This window comes from Mastigoproctus giganteus, chromosome 2 (assembly GCF_048544385.1).
Source record: "Mastigoproctus giganteus isolate SK-2022 chromosome 2, ASM4854438v1, whole genome shotgun sequence".
NCBI lineage: Eukaryota > Metazoa > Arthropoda > Arachnida > Uropygi > Thelyphonidae > Mastigoproctus > Mastigoproctus giganteus.
This window is the reverse complement of record NC_143576.1, coordinates 73,921,342-73,943,189: the sequence shown is the minus strand read 5'-3', so window position 1 is coordinate 73,943,189 and position 21,848 is coordinate 73,921,342. Positions and strand designations below refer to the sequence as shown.

General features: G+C 37.7%; 1 protein-coding gene across 2 annotated transcripts in view; it reads left to right on the top strand.

The window, feature by feature from the left end:
• The window catches only part of Frmd5 (FERM domain containing), a 433,883-nt gene that overhangs the window by 278,749 nt on the left and 133,286 nt on the right, over positions 1-21,848 (top strand). For both annotated transcript variants that reach the window (XM_090368524.1, XM_090368523.1), the window contains exon 9: positions 13,864-13,927. In XM_090368524.1, the coding sequence (XP_090224650.1) occupies positions 13,864-13,927 (64 nt within the window). The remainder of the gene's footprint in view (positions 1-13,863; positions 13,928-21,848) is intronic.

Here is a 21,848-nt window from a genome sequence, read left to right as displayed (position 1 = left end):
AGAGAGAGGAATTATGCTCTTAGTTAAAAAGCATAAAATCTAAAGCTGTGTATCCAGTTGACGTGGGTAGCCAATGCAATGAAGAGTCATTCTGGTGTGACATAAGTATTGAGAAAGAAAAAATGAGAGTAGGATTGTGTTTTGAGCATTAGCATTAGTAGAGGCATTTGATGCGAGAAAGCAAGCTTATGCAGCATCAGCCAAAAAAACCCACTTCCACTTCACCCCTCTGTTCGTTCAAAATACCTGTCCAGCTGAGCCTTAAATTTATTTAGGCTATCAACTTCCACTACAAGGGATGGAAGTCTGTTCCACCAATCAACCACCCGCTGGCTAAGGCAAATTTCCGCACGTCTATCCTACATCTGTCTTTCCTCAATTTGAATTTATGCCCTCTCAGGTGATTATTCTGAGCTAGAGGAAGAATCCCATCAGCATTGAGCATGCTCAAACCATTCAAGGCTTTATACACCTCTATCAGATCACCTCGCTGGTGCCTAGTCTCCAGACACTGTAATTTGCAAAACTTAAGCCTTTCTTCGTAAGAGCACCTCTTTGTTCCATTCACTAATCTTGTTGCCCTTCTCTGTACTCGTTCCAGCAGCTCTGTATCCTTCTTGAAATGAGGCCTCCAGACCTGTACTCTGGGTGTGGCCTGACCATTGCCTTATACAAGGGAATAATCACCTCCTTATCCCTGCTGGAAACATTCCTGTATATCATTGACAATACTCCATGAGCTGCTCTTGCCGCCCGTCTGCGCTGCTCAGAAAACTTCATATCTGCCTGCACAACCACCCCCAAGTCCCTTTCATTCTCTACCACTGTGAGTATAGTACCACAGAGTTGATACGTTGCTCTGGGGTTGCTGTTTCCCATGTGTAGTACTTTACATTTTTCAATGTTAAACTTCATTTGCCACCTCTCAGCCCATCTGCTCAACCTTTCCAGATCCTGTTGCAGCAGCATAGTGTCAGTAGTGTCCTTGACAACCCTGCCAACCTTTGGCAGGGTCTGCAAACTTGGACATTAAGCTTGATATACCATCATCAATATCATTTATAAATACAGAAAACAACAATGGACCCAACACTGAGTCCTGAGGGACTCCACTAATAACATTAGTCCACGATGAGCAGTGACCATTGATTACCACTCTCTGTCTTCTCCCCCTCAACCACCCCTTTATCCATAGCAGCAATTTGCCTCCAATGTCACACTGCTCCAATTTGTGTAGCAGTCTTCCATGTGCAACAGTATCAAAAGCCTTTCTAAGATCCAAGTATATAATAACAAAGCTATTCCCTGCATCCAGTTCTTTTGTGACTGCATCATAGTATCCAATCAAATTGGTCAGGCAAGACTTCCCCTTAACAAAACCATGCTGTGTCTGAGCTATAACTGAAGTCTTGTCTAAATGATCCTGCAGTGCTTCTTTAACCAGTGCCTCCATTAATTTTCCTGGAACAGAAGTTAAGCTCACAGGTCTATAATTACTTGTGTCAGCCTTTGATCCTCCTTTGTGAATTGGGGTCACATTTGCACATCTCCAGTCTATGGTTACCTCCCCTGAGTCCAAGGAAGCTCTCATAATTATGGCTAAGGGTTTGCTTACTTCCTTTGCTGCCTCCTTTAATATAACTGGATAGATCTCATTCACCCTGGGTGCCTTTCTTGTGTTTATCTTCAACAGTTTCTTCTCCACTTTACTCCCAGTTATTTCAAGATTCTGTAGCTTACTGCTAGAGTTGAATACACCTCTGGCATTCCCCTCGCTGAATAACTCCTCATGTGTGAATGTCGATGCAAAATATTCATTTAGTTTGTTAGCTACCTGAGCAGGATCATCAACAGTTGACCCATCAATATCAAGTGGACCAATCTGATTCATCCTCTTCCTTCTAGAGTTTACATAAGTAAAGAACTCTTTGCTGTTTTTCTTTGCATCCCTAGCCAAGGATTTCTCGTAATCTGCCTTCGCCTGCCTAACCTCCTTTATAACTTGGTTGCATATCAACTTGTATCTATCATAGGCTTCTGTGTCATGTGTTAATTTGTAAGTATCCCATGCATTTTTCTTCTCTGCCATATGCCTCATTAGTTCATCTGACATCCATTTTGGCCTAAACCTTGAACAATATTTCTTAGTTGGTATGTAAAGCCTAGTAGCTTCCAAGATAAGTTCTTTGAATGCTTCCCATTTTGAATTTGCTGTTGGTAACATCATCAGTTGGTCCCACTGTATAGAATTTAAATACTGTCTCAGTCATCGTAGTCGCCTTTAAGGAAGCAATAACCCTTCCCTTTACCCCTAATGGTAGTTACCTCTTTGAGTAAATCCCACTTCAGCACACTGTGATCACTGCCACCTAGTGGTTCATTTATCTGCAGATTCTTAATGCATGAAGAATCACTGCTGATAATCAAATCAAGAGTATTACTCCCTCTAGTTGCCTCCCGAACATGCTGATGTAGAAAACAATCATCCAATAAATCCACAAAAGCCCTGCTAGTGTGTGATTGACCAGCCCCCAAATTCCAGTCAATATCTGGGAAATTAAAATCTCCCATTATAAGACTCTCTGATTTACTGGCCCACTCTATTTCCCTGTACAGTTTCTTATTATACTCATCAGAGTCATTAGGCCTATAGCACACTCCTGCTTTCAATTTTGATCTCCCAATGCTTATGTCACACCAAACTGACTCAACACTGCACTGTCCAGCGATGTCGACTGGCTTCACTTTCTTGGTTTTTATGTGTTTCTTAACTAATAGCATAGCCCCTCCCGCCTTCCTATCCTGTCTATCCTTTCTGTAGACGTTGTACTCCCCAAATTCCAGTTCTGCATCCCTTATATCTGTGTGACACCATGTCTCTGATATCCCAACAATATCTGCCTTTGATGTTTTGAGCAATACCTCAAATTCATCAAATTTATTTACTAAACTCCTGGAATTGGTGTACACGCAAGTATACCTGCACCTCTTTCTATTCTTAGCTACCCTAACACAACCCATGTGTTTACTTGTACCGCAATGGCTCCCAGCAGTCTCTGAAATATCATGCATCTTGTTTTTCAGGCTTTTGCTCATTCTAATAGAAGCAGTGCAAGAATCTCTTTCACCTCTGCCAGTGGCTACAGTGGTGTTATAGGCCTAGTGACTCTGATGAGTACAACAAACAACTATAGAGAGAAATAGTGGGCCAGTAATCAAAATGTCTTATGGGGGATTTTAACTTCCCAGATATTGACTGAAACTTGTGAGTTGGTCACTCACACATTAGCAAGAACCTAGTGCATTTATTGGATGAATGTTTCCTACATTGAGAGGCAACGTGAGAATGCAATACTCTTGATCTGATTTTCAGCTGCATTACATTAAGAATCTGCAGATTCTTAATGCATGGAAACACTCACTAGGTAGAAGCAATCATAGTGTATTGAAGTGGGATTTACTCTAAAAGATGCAATGACTGTAAAGGGCAGAGGGAGGGGCTTTTGTTTTTCTAAAGGTGACTATAGTGGTCTCAGACATGTTTTTAAATTCTGTGCAGTGGAACCAACTGATAAAATTAATAGAGTAAATTGTAAATGCAAAGCATTCCGGTATGTAATTGAAGAAGCTCATCTGCTTTTTATACCAATTAAGAGAGACTGTTCAAAGCATAGACATAAATGGATGTGATAGGAGATTTTTATTGTGTGCTGGTGAGACTCATGACAGAGAAGAAGAATGCACTGGACATATATAAAGTATCAGGTGATAAAAAAGCTTTTAGCAGATATAAACTAGTGTGCATTCAGGTCACAAACATGGTTAGCCAATGTAAGGTGTATTATGAGAATTCTCTGGAAAAAGGATGCAAAGACAAAGAGCAAAGACTTCCTTACTTATGTAAACACTGGAAGGAAGGGAATGAATCACATTGATCCATTAGATATGAATGGTTTAACTGTTGATGAACCTGCTCAGGTTGTTGACTAACTGAATAGGTATTTTGAATCTTCATTCACTCTTGAGTAATTTTTTAGGGAAGGGGGGGATACCAGAAATGTATCAAATTCACGCAGGTTGCCGAATGATTTTGCAATAACTGAGAAGAAAAACTCATTGAAGTTCACCTTAAAAAGTGAATTGGATCTATATGGTTATATTAAGGAAAGCAGCAAATGAGTTAAGCAAACCTTTTGCTGTAATTATGAGTGCATCCTTGCATTCTGGAGAAGTATATATGAACTGGAGATGTGTGAGTCCCCAATGTATGCCCAGTTCACAAGGGCAGCTGGGGGAGATCAAAGGGTGACATGAGAAATAATTGACATGTTAATGTTCTGTTCCACTGAAACTCATGGAGTCATTGGTTAAAGAAGTAATGCAGGACTATCTAGACAGGAATGCAGTCATAGCACACTCAGAGAATGGATTTGTAAAGATTTTGTCTGACCAGTCTGGTTCGATATTATGATGCAGAGTGACAAAGGAACTGGATGCAAAAAATAATTTTGATATTGTATGTTTAGATTTTAGAAAAGCTTTTGATACCATTACACATAAAAGATTGCAGTACAAATTGCAGTAATATGTCATTAAGGGCAAGTTACTATGGATAAGGGATATTTGAGTGAGAAAAGACCAGTAGTTATCAATGAGCAGTGCTCTTCTTGGACAAAAGGACTAACAGTAGCCACAGATAGAGGTGAAGGTGATTCTTGTACAACTTCTATTTGAATAAGTAGCGACCTGGAGTGAGGGGTGTTGGGGGTTTCAGGGACGGATGGCAGTCATCGTGAAATAGGTGGGTATATGGGATGTGTTAGTGTAACTAGGAATAGGATCATGTATGCTTGCATGTATACCAGAGCTAGAAGTATAGTATATAAATTTGATGAATTTGAAGTGTTGATCAAGACATCAAAGGCGGATATTGTTGGGATAGTAGAGACTTGGTGTCACACAGATATAAGGAATGCATAACTGGAATTTGGGGAGTACAATGTGTACAGAAAGGATAGACAGGAGAGAAAGGGAGGAGGTGTTATGCTGTTAATTAAGAAAAACATAAAATCAAAAGAAGTGCACCCAGTTGATATAGATGAACAGTGCACTGTTGAGTCAGTTTGGTGTGACATAAGCACTGTAAAAGCAAAAATAAGAATAGGAGCGTGTTATAGGCCTAATGACTGGAACAATTGTACAGAGAAATAGAGTGGGCTAGTAAATCAGAATGTCTTATAATGGGGGATTTTAACTTCCCAGATATTGACTGGAACTTGTGGCTTGGTCACTCACACACTAGTCAGACTTTTGTGGATTTATTGAATGATTGTTTTCTGCAGCAGCATGTTTGAGAGGCAACCAGAGAGAGTAATACTCTAGATCTGGTTATCAGCAGTGATCATTCGTGTATTAAGAATGTGCAGATAAAGGAACCACTAGGTGGCAGTGATCACAGTTGTACTGATGTGGGATTTACTTAAAGATTTAATTACCATCCGGGGTAAAAGAAAGGGTTTTTGCTTCCGTAAAGGTGAGTACAGTGGTCTCAGAAAGTTTTTAAATTCTGTACAGTGGGATCAACTGACAATGTTACCAACAGTAAATTCTAAGTGCGAAGCATTCAAGGAATTAATCGTGGATGCTACTAGAAGTTTCATACCTATTAAGAAATATTGTTCAAGGTTTAGGCCTAAATGGTTATCAAATGAACTAATGAGACTCGTAACTGAGAAGAAAAATGCATGGGATGCATATAAATTATCAAGCCACTCAGAAGCCTATGGCAGATATAAGCTAGTGTGTAATCAGGTCACAAAGGAGGTTAGGCAGTCGAAGGCAGATTACGAGAAATCCTTGGCAAAAGATGCTAAGAAAAACAGCGAGGATTTCTTTACTTATATAAACTCTAAAAGGAAGGGGATGAATCTGATTGGTCCACTTGGCATCGATGGTTTAACTGTTGATGATCCTGCTCAGATAGCAAACAAACTGAATGAGTATTTTGCATCTACCTTCACACATGAGGAATTATTAAGATTTGAAAATGTCAGAAGATTATCAAATTGTAGCAGGATACTTAATGATTTTATAATAACTGAGAGCAAAGTGGAGGAGAAATTGTTGAAGTTAAACATAAGAAAAGCACCTGAGGTGGATGGGATCTATCCAGTTATATTAAAGGAGGCGGCAAATCAACTAAGCAAACCCATAGCCATAATTATGAGAGCATCCTTGGACTCTTTTTTTAGGAAACTCCCTCAAGTAATGTGGGGAATGTATCCACCACATTACTTGAGGTTTACCTGCAATAGTAGTATTATCCATTATAAAATTGCACTTGAGTGAACATTGAATTATGGCCACTTACTAATAGCCATATTGGGTGACTGTGCATAAATAACAGTAGCAGTTCACCTAGATATTGACTACACTAGATGTCCGAGGATGTCCATAGGGATCTCTAGCAATGCTACCTACAAGGCTATTCATAGTGTCGGAATTGATGACCATTTGCCTTACTTCCCATTCCAACACATTTCACAGGTGGTTAATTGGATTGAAATTGGTGAATTTGGGGTCAGTCAAGATGGGCAATATCTTCACTTTGTTTCTTGAACCACTTAAGCACAGTGTGGGCCCAATGATATGGCACATTTCTGTCTGGAAAGATCCTTTTTCTGTCTAGAAAAAAATGGAACATGGCAGGAGGCACATGGTCTGTGAAGAGCTTCCTTTAGACCTCGGTGAAATGTTGGTCCATATGCCCCAGGGCTTCAGTAGTTTTTGCCAACAAAACATCCTGTATTAACTGCCACCTACATGATGGTACACGGACTCATGTTGCTTGCGCCACAGATGAAGGCATCTGCCGGCAAGTTGCACAAGGTATTTGGACTCGTCCAATTAGCTCACTCATTTCTAGTCCTTCAGTGTCCAACCGTCGTATTGTTGACACCTCCTTACTGCTGGTCATTGTTGACAGCAATGTTACGGTGTCATCATATTGTTGACACACAGCATTTGCTGTCAACAGTGATCAGCAGTGAGGAGAAGATGTCCTTGGGTCATCTGCTGTGGAACCCCAATATGTCAGAGTGTGCGGCACATCTTCGTTTGGGATATTGTTCTTGTATTCTTCATATTGTATTGCAATGTCAGCTGTCACGCTATGACTTGCCATTGAGCCTGTACAATGCACTGCACACACACCCTTTGCTCATCGTGAACATCAACCTTGCACAATCCTTTACAGTTCTGTCAGTGAGATACTATTCTTTGTATACTTTATCCACAGTGGGCTGTGAGAAACTGACAAGAAATGCCATTTTCAATATGGAAGCACCCAACTCGTGAACTCCATCAATCATGCCCTTTTGAAACTCCCTAATATCTTTACTACATCTCTTAACTGCTATTTTATCACTTTGATCTCAACCAGATGCAAGTTACCGCTGCCCTAGTGTACAAAGCTGTTTGGCTTTTTATACTGTGACCTATTCCACATAGTGATAACTGAATTATGACCACCCCATCCATAATGGACTATGATAAATAAAAAGTTGTATATTTAATTTTATAATGAGTAAACTATTGTTGATCAAGAATAAATGATCACGAAGTATTCAATGTGACTCTGTTATAAAATGCTAAATATTGCAAATAAAAATTGCTATGTGATCATTTGGGTGTCCAACCCACATGCAGTGTATGGCCCACTCCTTCACATTATGCACTCTGCAAGTATTATGCATCCAAGTTTAAAAATATTGTGTCACAAAATAGTTTCACATTGATTTTTTTTGAAAATGTTTTTAATAATATTCGATTTTCCTATATTGCTTTCTCATGTGTTATGTATCTTCCTCAGAATTTAGCAATATTATTATAATCATATAATAGGGATATTATTAGTACAGTAAGTGCTGGTTATGGTGATCACTGGTTATTAGACTCAGCTGCATTATAAAATCAAATTTCGAAGAACTGATTCAAATCATAAAATGCACTACACTTTCATCATTTACTAGAATCACATTTTCAGTTATAAGAATCAATTTTGAATGCCTCTGTGATATTTTTCTCAAGCACATTTCTGGAGATCACATTTATAGAGGTCACAACCGTAAAACAATAAAAACAGTTTGCGGTTTCTGGTTTATTGGGCATTTTCTGTTAATGCAATTCTGTTGGTGTGTAATAAACTCGATCTTATTGCATTTACAATAATACCGATAGCTGGAATTCTGTGTTTTCACATTATTATGGTGAAGTGTTTTTCCCCTTCGGTGAAACCTGCTCTTCATTTCTATATCTAAACTTCGTCTCACTTGCATGTGTCATGTTAGTTCCAATTTGTGTGTGCTCTGTGCTTTATTGACGCTTAACTTTTTTACTGTGTTTTAAATTTTACTACCAAAAAAAAAGTCAATGAACAGAAAGAGAGTGAATTTGAGTGTAAAAAATAAACACTAATGCGATTAGTGAAACCAGAAAAAGGAAGCGTCAAGGGAAATGCCAAACAGTAGATGAGGCTCTGTTCATTTGGTTCCAACAGGCCAACTCATTTAATTCACCAATGACTTGTAGAATTCTTCTTTAAAGAGCTAATGATTTTGCTAAAAAAAACTACATTAAGAGTTTAAGGCAATGGACAGATTGCTGACAAGATGGAAGGAAAGGCATGATATTGTTTACAAAAATCTTAACTGAGAAAAAACAGGATTCCGATGGTTCTTCAGCTGACACTTAGTTGGAAACCTTTTGGGAAACTGTGTTAAGCATTTATAATCCTGAAGACATTTTTAATACAGATGAAACAGGGTTGTACTACAGGGCTACTCCACACCATTGCATGATTTTTAAAATTTCCTCTGCGTCTGCAGCAAAGAATATCAAGGACAGGATTACTGTTCTTTTAACATGCAACATGATGGGAACAATCAAGATGAAGCCATTATTTATAGGCAAGAGTAAATCACCTAGATGTTTTAAAGGAGTAAAACAGCTACCTGTTTTATATGCAATAATGCAATAATGCCAATGCTTGGATGACAGCTTCTTTATTTGAAGATTATCTTTACAAATGAGATTTGCAATTGGATAAGAAACACAAAAAAATTGTATTGGTTTTAGACAACTGCCCAGCTCAACCAAAGTTGACTTTCAGAAACATTGAATTTGCTTTTCTACCTCCGAATACCACGTCACTGATTCAACCTCTCTTACAGGTAATAATAAAAACCTTTAAGACTTTTTATAGATCGGATATGAGGCGAAGTGATGTAATTCATATGACAGTTAGCATTAGTAGAGGCACATGATGTAAGAAAGCAAGCTTATACAGCATCAGCAAAAAAAAAAAAAAAAAAATCCCATTGCACTGATCAATTCATTCCAAATGTTTGTCTGCCTTGAATTTATTTAAGCTATAAACTTCCACAATAACAGATGGAAGTTTGTTCCAGCAGTCAACTACCTGATGGCTAAAGGCAAACTTCTGCATATCAATTCTACAACTGTCTTTCCTCGGTTTAATTCTATGCCCACTCAGGTTTGTAATCTGAGCAAGAGGAAGAACCCTATCAGCATTGAGCCTGCTCAATCCATTCAAGGCCTTATATACCTCAATCAGATCGCCTCGCAGGTGCCTACTCTCCAGGCACCGCAATTTGCACAACTTAAGCCTTCCTTGGTAAGAGCACTCCTTTGTTTCCTTCACCAATCTTGTTGTGCTTGTCTGTACTCTTACTAGACACTCTACATCCTTCCTAAAATGAGGCTTCCAGACCTTTGCACAGTACTCAAGGTGTGGTCTGACCATTGCCTTGTACAAGGGGATAATCACCTCCTTATCCCTGTTCACAAAATTTCTGTATATCATTGACAAGACCCCATGACCTTATCTGGCAGCCTGTCTGCATTGCTCAGAAAACTACATATCTGACTGCACAGTTACCCCCAGGTCACTTTCATTCTCCACTACTCTGAGTGTAACCCCACATAGTTGGTACATTTCTTTGGGGTTACGCTACCCATATGCAGTACTTCGCATTTGTCAATGTTAAAATTCAGTTGCTACTTCTCAGCCCATCTACCCAACTTTTCCAGATCCTGTTGTAGCAGCATACTGTCATTACTGTTATTAACAACCCTGCCAACCTTCTTATCGTCTGCAAACTTTGACATTAAGCTTGATATACCTTCATCAATATCATTGATAAATATACAAAACAACAGTGGGCCCAGCATTGAACCCTGAGGGACACCACTAATAACATTAGTCCACCACATTCCATTGATCACCACTTTCTGTCGTCTCCCACATTATCCATCCCTTTATCCATTGTAGCAACTTGCCCTTAATGCCTTACTGCTCCAATTTGTACAGTAGTCTTCCATGTGCAACAGTATCAAAAGCTTTCCTGAAATCCAAGTATATGATATCAAAATTATTTTTTGCATCTAGTTCTTTTATGACCACTTCATAGTATCCAATGAAATTGGTCAGACAAGACTTCCCCTTGAAAAACCCATGCTGTGTGTCTGAATTATTACTGCTGTCTTGTCTAGATGATCCTGCAGTGCTTCTTTAAACAGTGACTCCATTATATTCCCTGGAACAGAAGTCAAACTAACAGGTCTATAATTACTTGTCACCCTTTGATCCCCCCCCCCCTTTGTGAATTGGAGATACATTTGCACAGCTTCGGTCCGTGGGGACTTCCTCCAAATCCAAGGATGCTCTCATAATTATGGCTAAGAATTTGCTTACTTACTTTGCTGCCTCCTTTAATATAACTGGTTAGATCCCATCTATCCCAGGTGCCTTTTTTATGTTTAATTTCAACAATTTCTCCTCTGCTTTGCTCTGAGTTATTACAAAATCATTTAACTCCCTGTTAGAGTCTGATAAACATCTTGCCCTATCCTCCTTGAATAACTCCTCATGTAGATGCAAAATGCTCATTTAGTTCGGCAGCTATCTGAGAATGATCATCTACAGTCAAACCATTGATATGAAGTGGAGCATTCTGATTCATCCCCTTCCTTTTAAAGTTTATATGAATAAAGAAATCTGTTTTTCTTTGCATCCTTTGCCAAAGATTTTTCATAATCTGCCTTCGCTTACCTAGCCTCCTTTGTGACTTGATTATAGACTAGCTTGTATCTACCATAGGCCTCTGTGTCACCTGACAATTTGTGTTCATTCCATGCATTTTTCTTCTCAGCCACAAGTCTCATTAATTCATCTGACATCCATTTGGGCCTAAACCTAGAGCAGCATTTCTTAGTTGGAACAAGAAACCTAGTAGCTGCCAAAATTACTTCCTTGAATGCTTCCTATTTAGAATTTGCTATTGGTACTACTCTACAGAACCTAAAAAATCTCTAAGAGCACTGTAGTTGCCTTTTCAAAATTTCTTAAAAGATCTTACTGATAGTAGTAAGATCTTTTAAGTAAATCCCACATCAGTACACTGTGATCACTGCCACCTAGTGGTTCCTTTATCTGTAAATTCTTAATTAATGAATAATCACTGCTGATAATCAGATCAATAGTGTTACTCCCTCTTGTTGCCTCTCTAACATGCTGCTGTAGAAAACAATCATCCAATAAATCCACAAAAGTCTTGCTAACCCCACAAGTTCCAGTCTATATCTTGGAAGTTAAAATCCCCCATTATAAGATATTCTATTTTACTGGCCACTCTATTTCTTTGTATTTTTCATTGTACTCATCAGAGTGGTGCCTTCATAGCCACTTGGGCAGGAGCAGCAGTGCGTCACACACACTTCTTGATTAGACCAGGGTTCGAGCCCGTGACCACTAAATACGTAGGATGCGGAAAGGTCAGGGAATGACCACACATATCCCCGGAGCAATGTGGCCTTAGTTGCTAATGCTCCTAAGAACCAAATAACAACAACAACTCATCAAAGTCATTAGGCCTATAACAAACTCCTACCCTCATTATTGCTCTCCCAGTGCTTATGTCACGCCAAACTGACTCAACATTGCATTGTCCATCTATGTCAACTGGGTGCACTTCCTTAGATTTTGTGTTTCTTATTCAACAGCATAACCCCTCTTCCCTTCTGATCCTATGTATCCTTTCTGTACACATTGTACTTTCCAAATTCCAATTCTGCATCCCTTATATCTGAGTGGCACCACACCTCTGATATCCCAACCATATCCAACTTGAATGTCTTAACCAGCATTTCAAATTTATTTACTGTACTCCTGGCATTGGTGTACATGCAAGTATACATGCAACTGTTCTTACTCTTAGTTACTATAATACAGCCCATGTATTTACTTGTTTCACAACTCTCTGCAGTTCCTGAAATCCTTAGCAGCTGGCTTTCCGGGCTGCTGCTCATTCCAATAGAAGCAGCTTAAGAATCATTTTCACCTCTGCCTGTGGCTACTGTTAATCTATTAGTCTGTGACCCCCCCCCCCCCAGCTAACATTGCCTCGATAGCATCAGCAAATATTCTTGCACCCCTTCTATTTAAGTGTATCCCATCCCTGTAGAAGCAATCTTTCCTGTTAACATGCAATGAGTGCCTGAATGAAGTTTCCAAAACCTACATTAGCAACTGTTTTGAAAAATGCAGATTAATTTTTCACGATTGTCACGATACTGATTACTTTGAGGAGCCTTCAAATGAAGGAAATGAAGATGAACCCAAACGAATTCCATTTACAAAACAGTAAACTTGTGAAGCTATAGCCATCCTGAGGAGAGGGTTGGAAGAAACCGGTGCAAGTGATTGTGAATATAGACTATTATATGATATTGAAAAATCTATAAATACACTTTGTAGTGATAATTTAAAGCAATCTAAAATAAATGACTTTTAAAATTATAATCATATTACAAAGTGTTATGTTTAATTAATATGTATATTTACATTATACATTTATATTATGTTAAATTATGTTATATTATATTATATTATGTTATATTATATTATGTTAAATTAATACAGCTATGTACATAGTATAAATTTATTTTTATTTTGCTAACCTGTGGATAATATTCTTCCAATTTTCACGCATCATTTAATTGGTAATAAAGTGTAAATTTGTGCTTTATTTTTAGATTCTGGATAGTATTTGTCAATTTTCGCTTATTAGAATCAAAATTCAATTTGCAAACGTGATCATTATAACTGGCACTTACTGTATTTGCTTTTTTTTGTAATAGTTCTGTTTCAGTTTTGAAATTTATGGTAAGGAACTAGTCTTGCAGTGCCTGCTTGCTGTAATAACCTACGCATGACCTTTGAAATCATAGCTTAAAAAGGTTGGATGATCCTTTATATTATGAAGGGTTATTTATATTTATAAATTTAACTGTTATGACAATGACATTTTAAGTAAGATTTAAGGCGAGCATAGAATTGTAATTGTGGGGGGAAAAAAAATAAATGTTGAAATGTACTGATATATGGCCAGGTTATAAATTTGTGAAAATCACCCATCGTAAATACTCATATTTGCAAAAGTATTGGATTAAAAACTGCTGCAGTTATGTATAAAAATGTGTTGTCAGCATAATATAATTTTTCCAGTCTTTTGTACAATTAGAGGTCTGTAACTATGAACATTTCTAAGGCTCTCATAATAATAAATTATGAGGTGACGCTATATACGTAAGATTTCCACATTCACTGGTCTAAATTTTCTAGTGTTGTCCATGTGACTAGTCTTAAAGTCAGATTCAAAGCGGTTGATTACAAATATTCAATGTGATTTCTGAATTTGTAATGATTTTTCTTTCTTTCATATATCTGTATACTTGTACATTCTTAAGATATACTTTTCATAGAGATATCCTTGTTTATCATAGGCAAGATATACAGAAAATCAACTATGAGGGGAAGATGTTTATTGTCCATTTACTCTTTAATGAGGTAATATTTTTTTCGTGTTGAATACTGATTTATATGCCTACCTAATTTAATGATTTGTTAGGAACCAAACTAAAAAATGTATGATCCTAGTTATATACAGAGAAGAAACATAAAATTGATTTATGTGAATAAATTAAATACCATTAAATGAATGTAAATTTTATATTTATTAATAGTATGAATCAGAGCTGTAATACTCAATATGTTCTACGTTGATAATAATATTAGTAAATTAATAAGAGGAGTTTACCTCAATATAGTACGTGGAACACTTCCATATGATACCCTCCAGAAATTAGAAAGGAAAAAACGAAAAAATCGACAACTTACCGGTACATTAAAGTAAAATATAAATAATTAAATAATCAATTTAACACAATTCAAAATCAATTCAAAACAATTAAAATTCAAATTAACGCAATTAAAAGAATCTAACGAAAATATTCAAAACGATTTTCCTTCCTCTCAATATGTTCTACGTTGATAATAATATTAGTAAATTAATAAGAGGAGTTTACCTCAATATAGTACATGGAACACTTCCGTATGATACCCTCCAGAAATTAGAAAGGAAAAAACGAAAAAATCGACAACTTACCGGTACATTAAAGTAAAATATAAATAATTAAATAATCAATTTAACACAATTCAAAATCAATTCAAAACAATTAAAATTCAAATTAACGCAATTAAAAGAATCTAACGAAAATATTCAAAACGATTTTCCTTCCTCGTTTTGAAAATCGTTTTGAATATTTTCGTTAGATTCTTTTAATTGCGTTAATTTGAATTTTAATTGTTTTGAATTGATTTTGAATTGTGTTAAATTGATTATTTAATTATTTATATTTTACTTTAATGTACCGGTAAGTTGTCGATTTTTTCGTTTTTTCCTTTCTAATTTCTGGAGGGTATCATACGGAAGTGTTCCACATACTATATTGAGGTAAACTCCTCTTATTAATTTACTAATATTTATTAATAATACTTTAATTTATATTCTAAACTAAAATATAATTATGATTAGCAAGGTTGTAAAACATACTGAAATGAAAATGTTCTTATTAAATTAAAACCTTCAAACTTAAAATGTTAACAAAAGAAATGATTAAAAATGTTTCATTCCTATAAAATATAATTATTTGCATAATTGATGCCTGTGGTAATTTGATATCTGACAATTCAGTGCATATAACAGTTTGATATATGCATATCAAATTGTTACATGTGCATATCAAACAGTTGAGTACATAATAGTAATAGGAACTTTTCAAATGCCATGCTTGATAGAGGTGTGATTTGTTATATGGCCTTTAATATTTTCTGTCTGTCCATCTAGAAAAAGACTATACTTCATATATGGTAATTCCAAACAACACAATATTGTTGATCCTTATGATTCAGTAATTTTTTAATGTAGTAGCATAGATAGAAAGAAGGTTCAGAAACCAAATAAAGATTTCTTACAGGTTGTAATTTTCAGCTAATAAATATGGGGGAAATATTTTTTTCATAAAATCAAAAGTAGGGAGAATAAGTGAAGAAAAGATAGATTGATGAGATTCCATTAATAGAATGGGGTAAGTTGTTCCTAACATTCTTATAATATTCTAGATCTCAGTAAATTATAGAAAACCAAACTGAAATCTACTCACCAAATCTGCTAGCCTACGTATCAACTTTGTTAAGTTGATATTATTGCTACTTGGCAATGATGAATAACATAATATCAATTGCAAATACTTTTTTTTTTTTTTTTTAACTGCGAATAAAGTTACTGTGGTTATTTTCAATTTCTCGGTTGGGTATTGTTTACTCTTGCCTATTGATCAAAACAAAGTTAATGTATCAATTTTTAGACGATAAGTCTATCAGTTTCAGTTTTGAAACTTCACACTGGATATATTCCTAGGCCTCCATAATTTTTTATAGAGCATGTGCTACTGCACTCCCACTCCTGACCACTCGGTCAGGAGAGGGAATGCAGTAGCACATGCTCTTTGAGTAGACCGGTGTTTAAGTCCCTGACTGCTGAATATGGTCGATCTGCCAACCTGCACTGGACCAGCGTGGCAGATTATGGTCCATTTCCCTCAACATGAATTGTTGAGGAGGCTATTATCCTGTAGTGGGTTGATAATGGCTGCACTTTACCTTTTATATTCCTATCATATTTAAATGTGAAATTGTAACACCAGTGAAGAAATATCTTTTATTCAATGCAAACCATGACATGAGAAAACATATTTATCTTTATTGTTCACAGATATTACTTTGATAATAATATCCAGATAAATAAATTAAATTCAGTTTAGTTTTATATGAATGACAAGTATTATTTAAATTCACATTATTTAATTGAATGAATGAAAACAAAATATATACACAATTTGTGTATATGTTATTTTTATCCATAAAATATATTCAGCCTACTTTGGATTAATTTTGCATTAGAGGGTGCTGTATTGTGGTGAACATTGAAAAATTGCTGCTCATATTGTGCTCTCTCTCTCTCTCTCTCTCTCTCTCTCTCTCCACCCCTCCCCCCATTCTTCAATGGGTAATTACTTTGTTAGTTCCCCCTCAACGTGAGCACCTGTACGTGGTGAGGGGGACCTCCCAGTGATGCTGCTGGTCTTCCAGATTACTGAAACCCACAGCCTAGGTTTCAGGCTAACAGTGGAATCCGCCGTGTTTGCTGTGCTCTGCGAGTCATGGAAATTTGGAAAGGGTGATCCTGGTGGTTGAGGGGGCCCAGCTTCAACACACCACCTTGGCCCCTGCTTCGACAAGACGGGTGGTCCTGGATGGCCCAGCCAGGATCAACTGGCTAGTGGGTTTGCCTACAAGGGTCAATTGTGTCAATGCCATGCCCCTACCCTCATGGTCCGAGGGACAGGATTCAAGCTGGCAGCGGTGTGGGTATGGTGTCTGGGTAGCCCTGGCATCCCACTCCTAAGCACATTTATTGCTTGCCAGATAGTGGTCATCCCTTTGGGCTCTACTCCATGGTGGGTGGGGAGCCTGGGTGCCCAGACAAAACAAAAATCTTGTGAATTCTGATAAATATATTCCTTCTTGGGCCAGAATCCTGTCTCTGTCTGAAAATTTGACGGTTGACCCAGATGATGCACTTCTTCAAAAAGACAGAAAACAGAAGCTGTGAGTATATCGGGTCCAACATCTCGCTACCTGATAATTCACTCCACTAGTGAGAAACTCTTAGAAAAATGTCACCCTTCTTTATCCAGAAGGGTTTGGAAGGATTGGCAAGTTCTCCTAAATCTGCCAAATGGCTTTGTTCAGGTGACATATTTGTACAGACCAGAAGTGACAAACATTGTGAATAGCTCCTCCAAGCTACATCTATGGGATGGATACCCATCATTGTTACCCCCCCCCCCCCCACAAGACACTGCTCCATACTATGTTAACAACTTGAACATTGTTAACATACCTAAATGTAAAATAATGAATGAGCAGGCAGGCTGATATGAAATTCTGGGTCAAACTGGAAAAAAAAAAACATGAACAGAAACATTACAACTTTGGCATAAAGCCTATGAGGAATAAGCTACATTTACAGCAGAGAACACAATCCTGTCCTGGGATATTCATTAATATTTGATTTCCTCAAAGACATTTGAATTAGTCAGAAAACTTGCAATGGCCTTTGATATTAGTTATGGGAGCACACAAAGCATTTTGGGAGCATTTAGAAATGATATTTTTGTTCATGTTGGCTCCTTATTCCTGAACAAATGCAGGTGAGAGTTGACATCTGAGATGAGTCTTGAGCCCATCACCACCACAATGCAGAATAAAACCAGTTTGTAGTGGAAGTTTAGCATATCTCCACCACCAAAGGCATTCTGGTAATATCTCCACCACCAAAGGCATTCTGGTATTATCTCCACCACCAAAGGCATTCTCAGTCTGCATGCTCTCTGAAACAGACACAATATTGACATCTTTTCTTACTGTCTTGATGGTTGACACCTTGTAAAAGACACCAAGGTTGTAAGTTATGTGGCAATATCCTTTTCTAGTATATTTGTATCTTTTTTTTGTTTTGTTTTTTACTTTAATCCCTTTAATTTCCTTACAACCTTTATTCCTTTTTTATATATTCACTCTCCTATTTCCATCTCTCTCCATTACTTTTATCACTAAACAAATATATATATACATACACTACCAGAGGCACCTCGGTAGCCAGGTGGGAAGAAGCAGCAGTGCCTAGCACACGCTTCTTGATTAGTCCGGGGTTCGAGCCCGTCACCACCAAATACGGAGGATGCGGAAAGGTCAGGGAATGACCACCGCATATTCCCGGAGCAATATGGCCTTAGTTGCTAATGCTCCTAAAAACCAAAAACAACAACTACACTACCAGATGCTCCTGTTTTCATAGCCCATTGGACTTCCAAGATAAACAATTGACTCAAACTACTACATATGTAAAGAGTTGAGAGAGAGAGGTTAGTTGCTTCCATCATGGCACACGAACTGAGCTGACTGATCCCAAGAGAGGGTGTTATTCTCATATGGCAATATGGCACTTGCTGGCATGTCAATTACTTGCCTGCACACCATCTAAAGCCTACCATTGGTAATGTCATCCTGAAGTGTAAATGTGATGGTGTCATCACTGCCTAGTAATGCATACAGAAACACAGAAGTTCATTCCACACCACCACCAGAGGATACTTTGTCCGGTAGTATATGACAACCTTGTTGGACATCTCTGCAAATATCAACCAGGAATTAAAAGCATTGACAGGAATTGAGGTCTCTACAAATACAGTGTGGAGTTCCACAGCCTTGGCTTTGGTTTTCATGTCAGAGTGGCAGTGCATAAGCTTAACACCACCCACCACAATCAGCAATCTCACACTTTATATGGTGCAACAAATGTTGTAATTAGTCTATGCAATAGTGGAAGTTGGTTCTATAGAGTGACAAATACTGCTGCTACATTTTGTTGTGTTTGCCAAACAGATCCTGCTTGATCTGTTTGCCAAAGTACATTGTGACAACAATTGACCTTCGGAAGATGGGACTATGGTGTGGAACCATTTCTCATAGCGCAGCCTAGGAATTGTTTACTGCTAATTTTTTTTTTTTTTTTTTTTTCCTGTTTATACTCTGGCATGACAACAAAGTCAGTAGAGTACAATAAATCGTCAATACAAATATTTATTGTATTTAGTAGTCTTGGGCTTGAACCCCGGTCCACTCAAGGAACGAGTGCTATGCACTCTCGCTCCTGACCACTCGGCTACGTCGGGCCTATTCACTACAATTTGCGACCCTTTGGTAATCAGTGATGGGTTAATCATTTTATTGGTTTTGTGATTCGTGGAAATTCTATCCATAGTTTTTCTGCTGATAACACGTTGCATTTTGACTTTCCAGTTTGAGAAACATTCCCCTGCACAAACACTTTCAAATCCTCTAATATCCATTACCAATTCCTTAAATACTGACCTACAGGTAATTCTCCAGTGGATCAAAGATAATTTCATTCCTTCTAAGTCTCTCAGTCTTGTCTTATTTCTCGCAAAATGGAATATTTGCTCCTATGCTTATCTTCTACGACATTCAAATTTCTAGACAAGATCAGATGCAGATGGATTAGGGATTACCCTGACTTCTAAGCTCTCTTGACATAAGCACATCACAAATACTGCTTCCTCTGCATCTGAAAAACTGGGTTTTCTCTTTCACTCTTGGCATTACTTTTCTTTCAACAGCTGCTCACTCTACAAATCACAGATCCACCCTGCTATGGAAGATTGTTCCTGCATCTGGGGCGATGTCCCATAACCTCTCTCAGGCTTCTAGCCTCCATTCAGAAGAGTGCTGTTAGGTTAATTAATGACCCATCTCTTACAAAGTCTCTTCGTTCCTTGTCTCATAGACATTGTTTCTGCTGCATGCCTTTTCTGTATATACTTCCGTGGACACTGTTTTTCTGAATTGACTTCTGTAATTCTCCCCTCTGTCTTCTGAACCAGTGGAAACAAGTGCCACAACCAGATGACAGGAGAGATTCCATTGGATTGGTGTAAATTGGAAAATAAAGGCGATTCTAGGAGTGTAACGGGAAATTATCGACCGGGCAGCTGTAGATGGTAGTAGTGAAAATCGTGGAGGCAATGGTCAATGGTGGAATTCATGATCATTTAGATGGAAATGGAATTTTGTAGGATATATACACAGCATGGTTTTGTAAAGGAAAAATCATGTTTAACAAATCTGGTTAGCCATTTTGACAGGTCACTCGTGAGCTGGATTTAGGAAACAATTTGGACATTGTTTATTTGATTTCAGCAAAGCATTTGACTCAGCCCCACATGAGTGGTTACTTTATAAGTTGGAGCAGGCTGGAATTATAGGGCAAATCCTTAGATGGATAGCGTGATGGCTTGAGGGCGCCAGGCAGAGTGTTGTGATAAATGGTTATTCCTCAGATTGGGTTAATGTAAGAAGTGGGGTTCCCCAAGGATCAGTATTGGGACCACTGTTGTTTTTGATTATCTTAAATGACATCCATGAAGGGATGGAGAATGTGAGGTCTAAACTTGCAAATAATGTAAAGATCAGTAGAGTAGTTAATGATCGCCGTCAAGCAGAGCTTCTTCAGAGTGACCTAGACAGATTTCCGGAATGGTCAGAAAAGTGGCAGCTATTGCTTTAATTCGGCAAAATGCAAGGTCTTACACCTGGGGAACAGCAACCCCAAAATAACTTATACACTTGGTGGAGTTGAACTAAAGTCAGTAGCGGAGGAACGGCACTTGGTAGTTACGGTACAGTCCGACATAAATTTGTCGGAGAATTGTGGACAGGTTGCAAAGTTGCATGGTGTCCTATCGATGATTTATCCAACATTTGCTAGTAGAGATAACAATGTTGTAATTACATAAAGGTGATTTTATAACCTTTATGTGATTAAATTATAAACATTTTTTATTTATTTATTTTTTTTTAATTAGTACCATAAAACCGGTATTTTTTGTATCAATACCATTATTTCAATACCGGAAAAAAATGTCCAGGGTCCCTGTATTCGGGATCCCGGTATTGTAAGCCCTAGTCGGGAGGCTTCATTTTAGAAAAGATGTTGATCTTCTGGAATCGGTGCAGAGAAGAGGAACGATATTGATGAGGGAGAACAAAAGGGTGCTCTTACCAAGAAAGGTTTCAGTTCTGCAAATTGCAGCATCTGGAGGCTGGTCTGATGGAAAGCACTTGGTGCTTTCCATCAGACCAGGAAATCATGCACATGGTGATTTGATTGAGGTATTTAAGACTTTTTTAATGGATTGAGCAAGATTAATGCAATGATATTCTTCCTCTTGCTGAGACTACAACATGAGGGAGCATAAATTCAAAATGAGCCAAGATGGTTTCAGGAAAATGCAAACTTCCATCTATTGTTGTGTAAGTGGGTGGAATGAATAAATTTGGGGAAGCACTAAAACTATTGGAGGGAATGGACAGGTGATGTGGAATTTTGATGTTAAAAACGTTTTTGGCAGTGTTATTTGGAAAAAAGCGTTATGTTACCTATAAATTGTCATGAAACCAGATGCACATCTGTTGTACTTGTTGCGTCACTGCAGCAACAAGTACAACGCATGCACCCAAGAAAACTCAGTTGTATGCAACAAGTGCAGTGACACAACACGTACAATTGAGCAGTGACACTCTATGTTATACTGTTATATCAGCATGATGATTAATATGTGAGTGACCCAAAATCTATAGCCCAGCGTTCAAAGGAATATCGTGAAAGAAAGAAAGGGAAGTTGGACAGAAATGTGAATCCAGATGAAATTTAACAAGAGTGTTTTGTTATGCCTGGGAGTTCTCAAACTGCACCCAAAAAAAACTCAAGCTGAAATAATGAAGG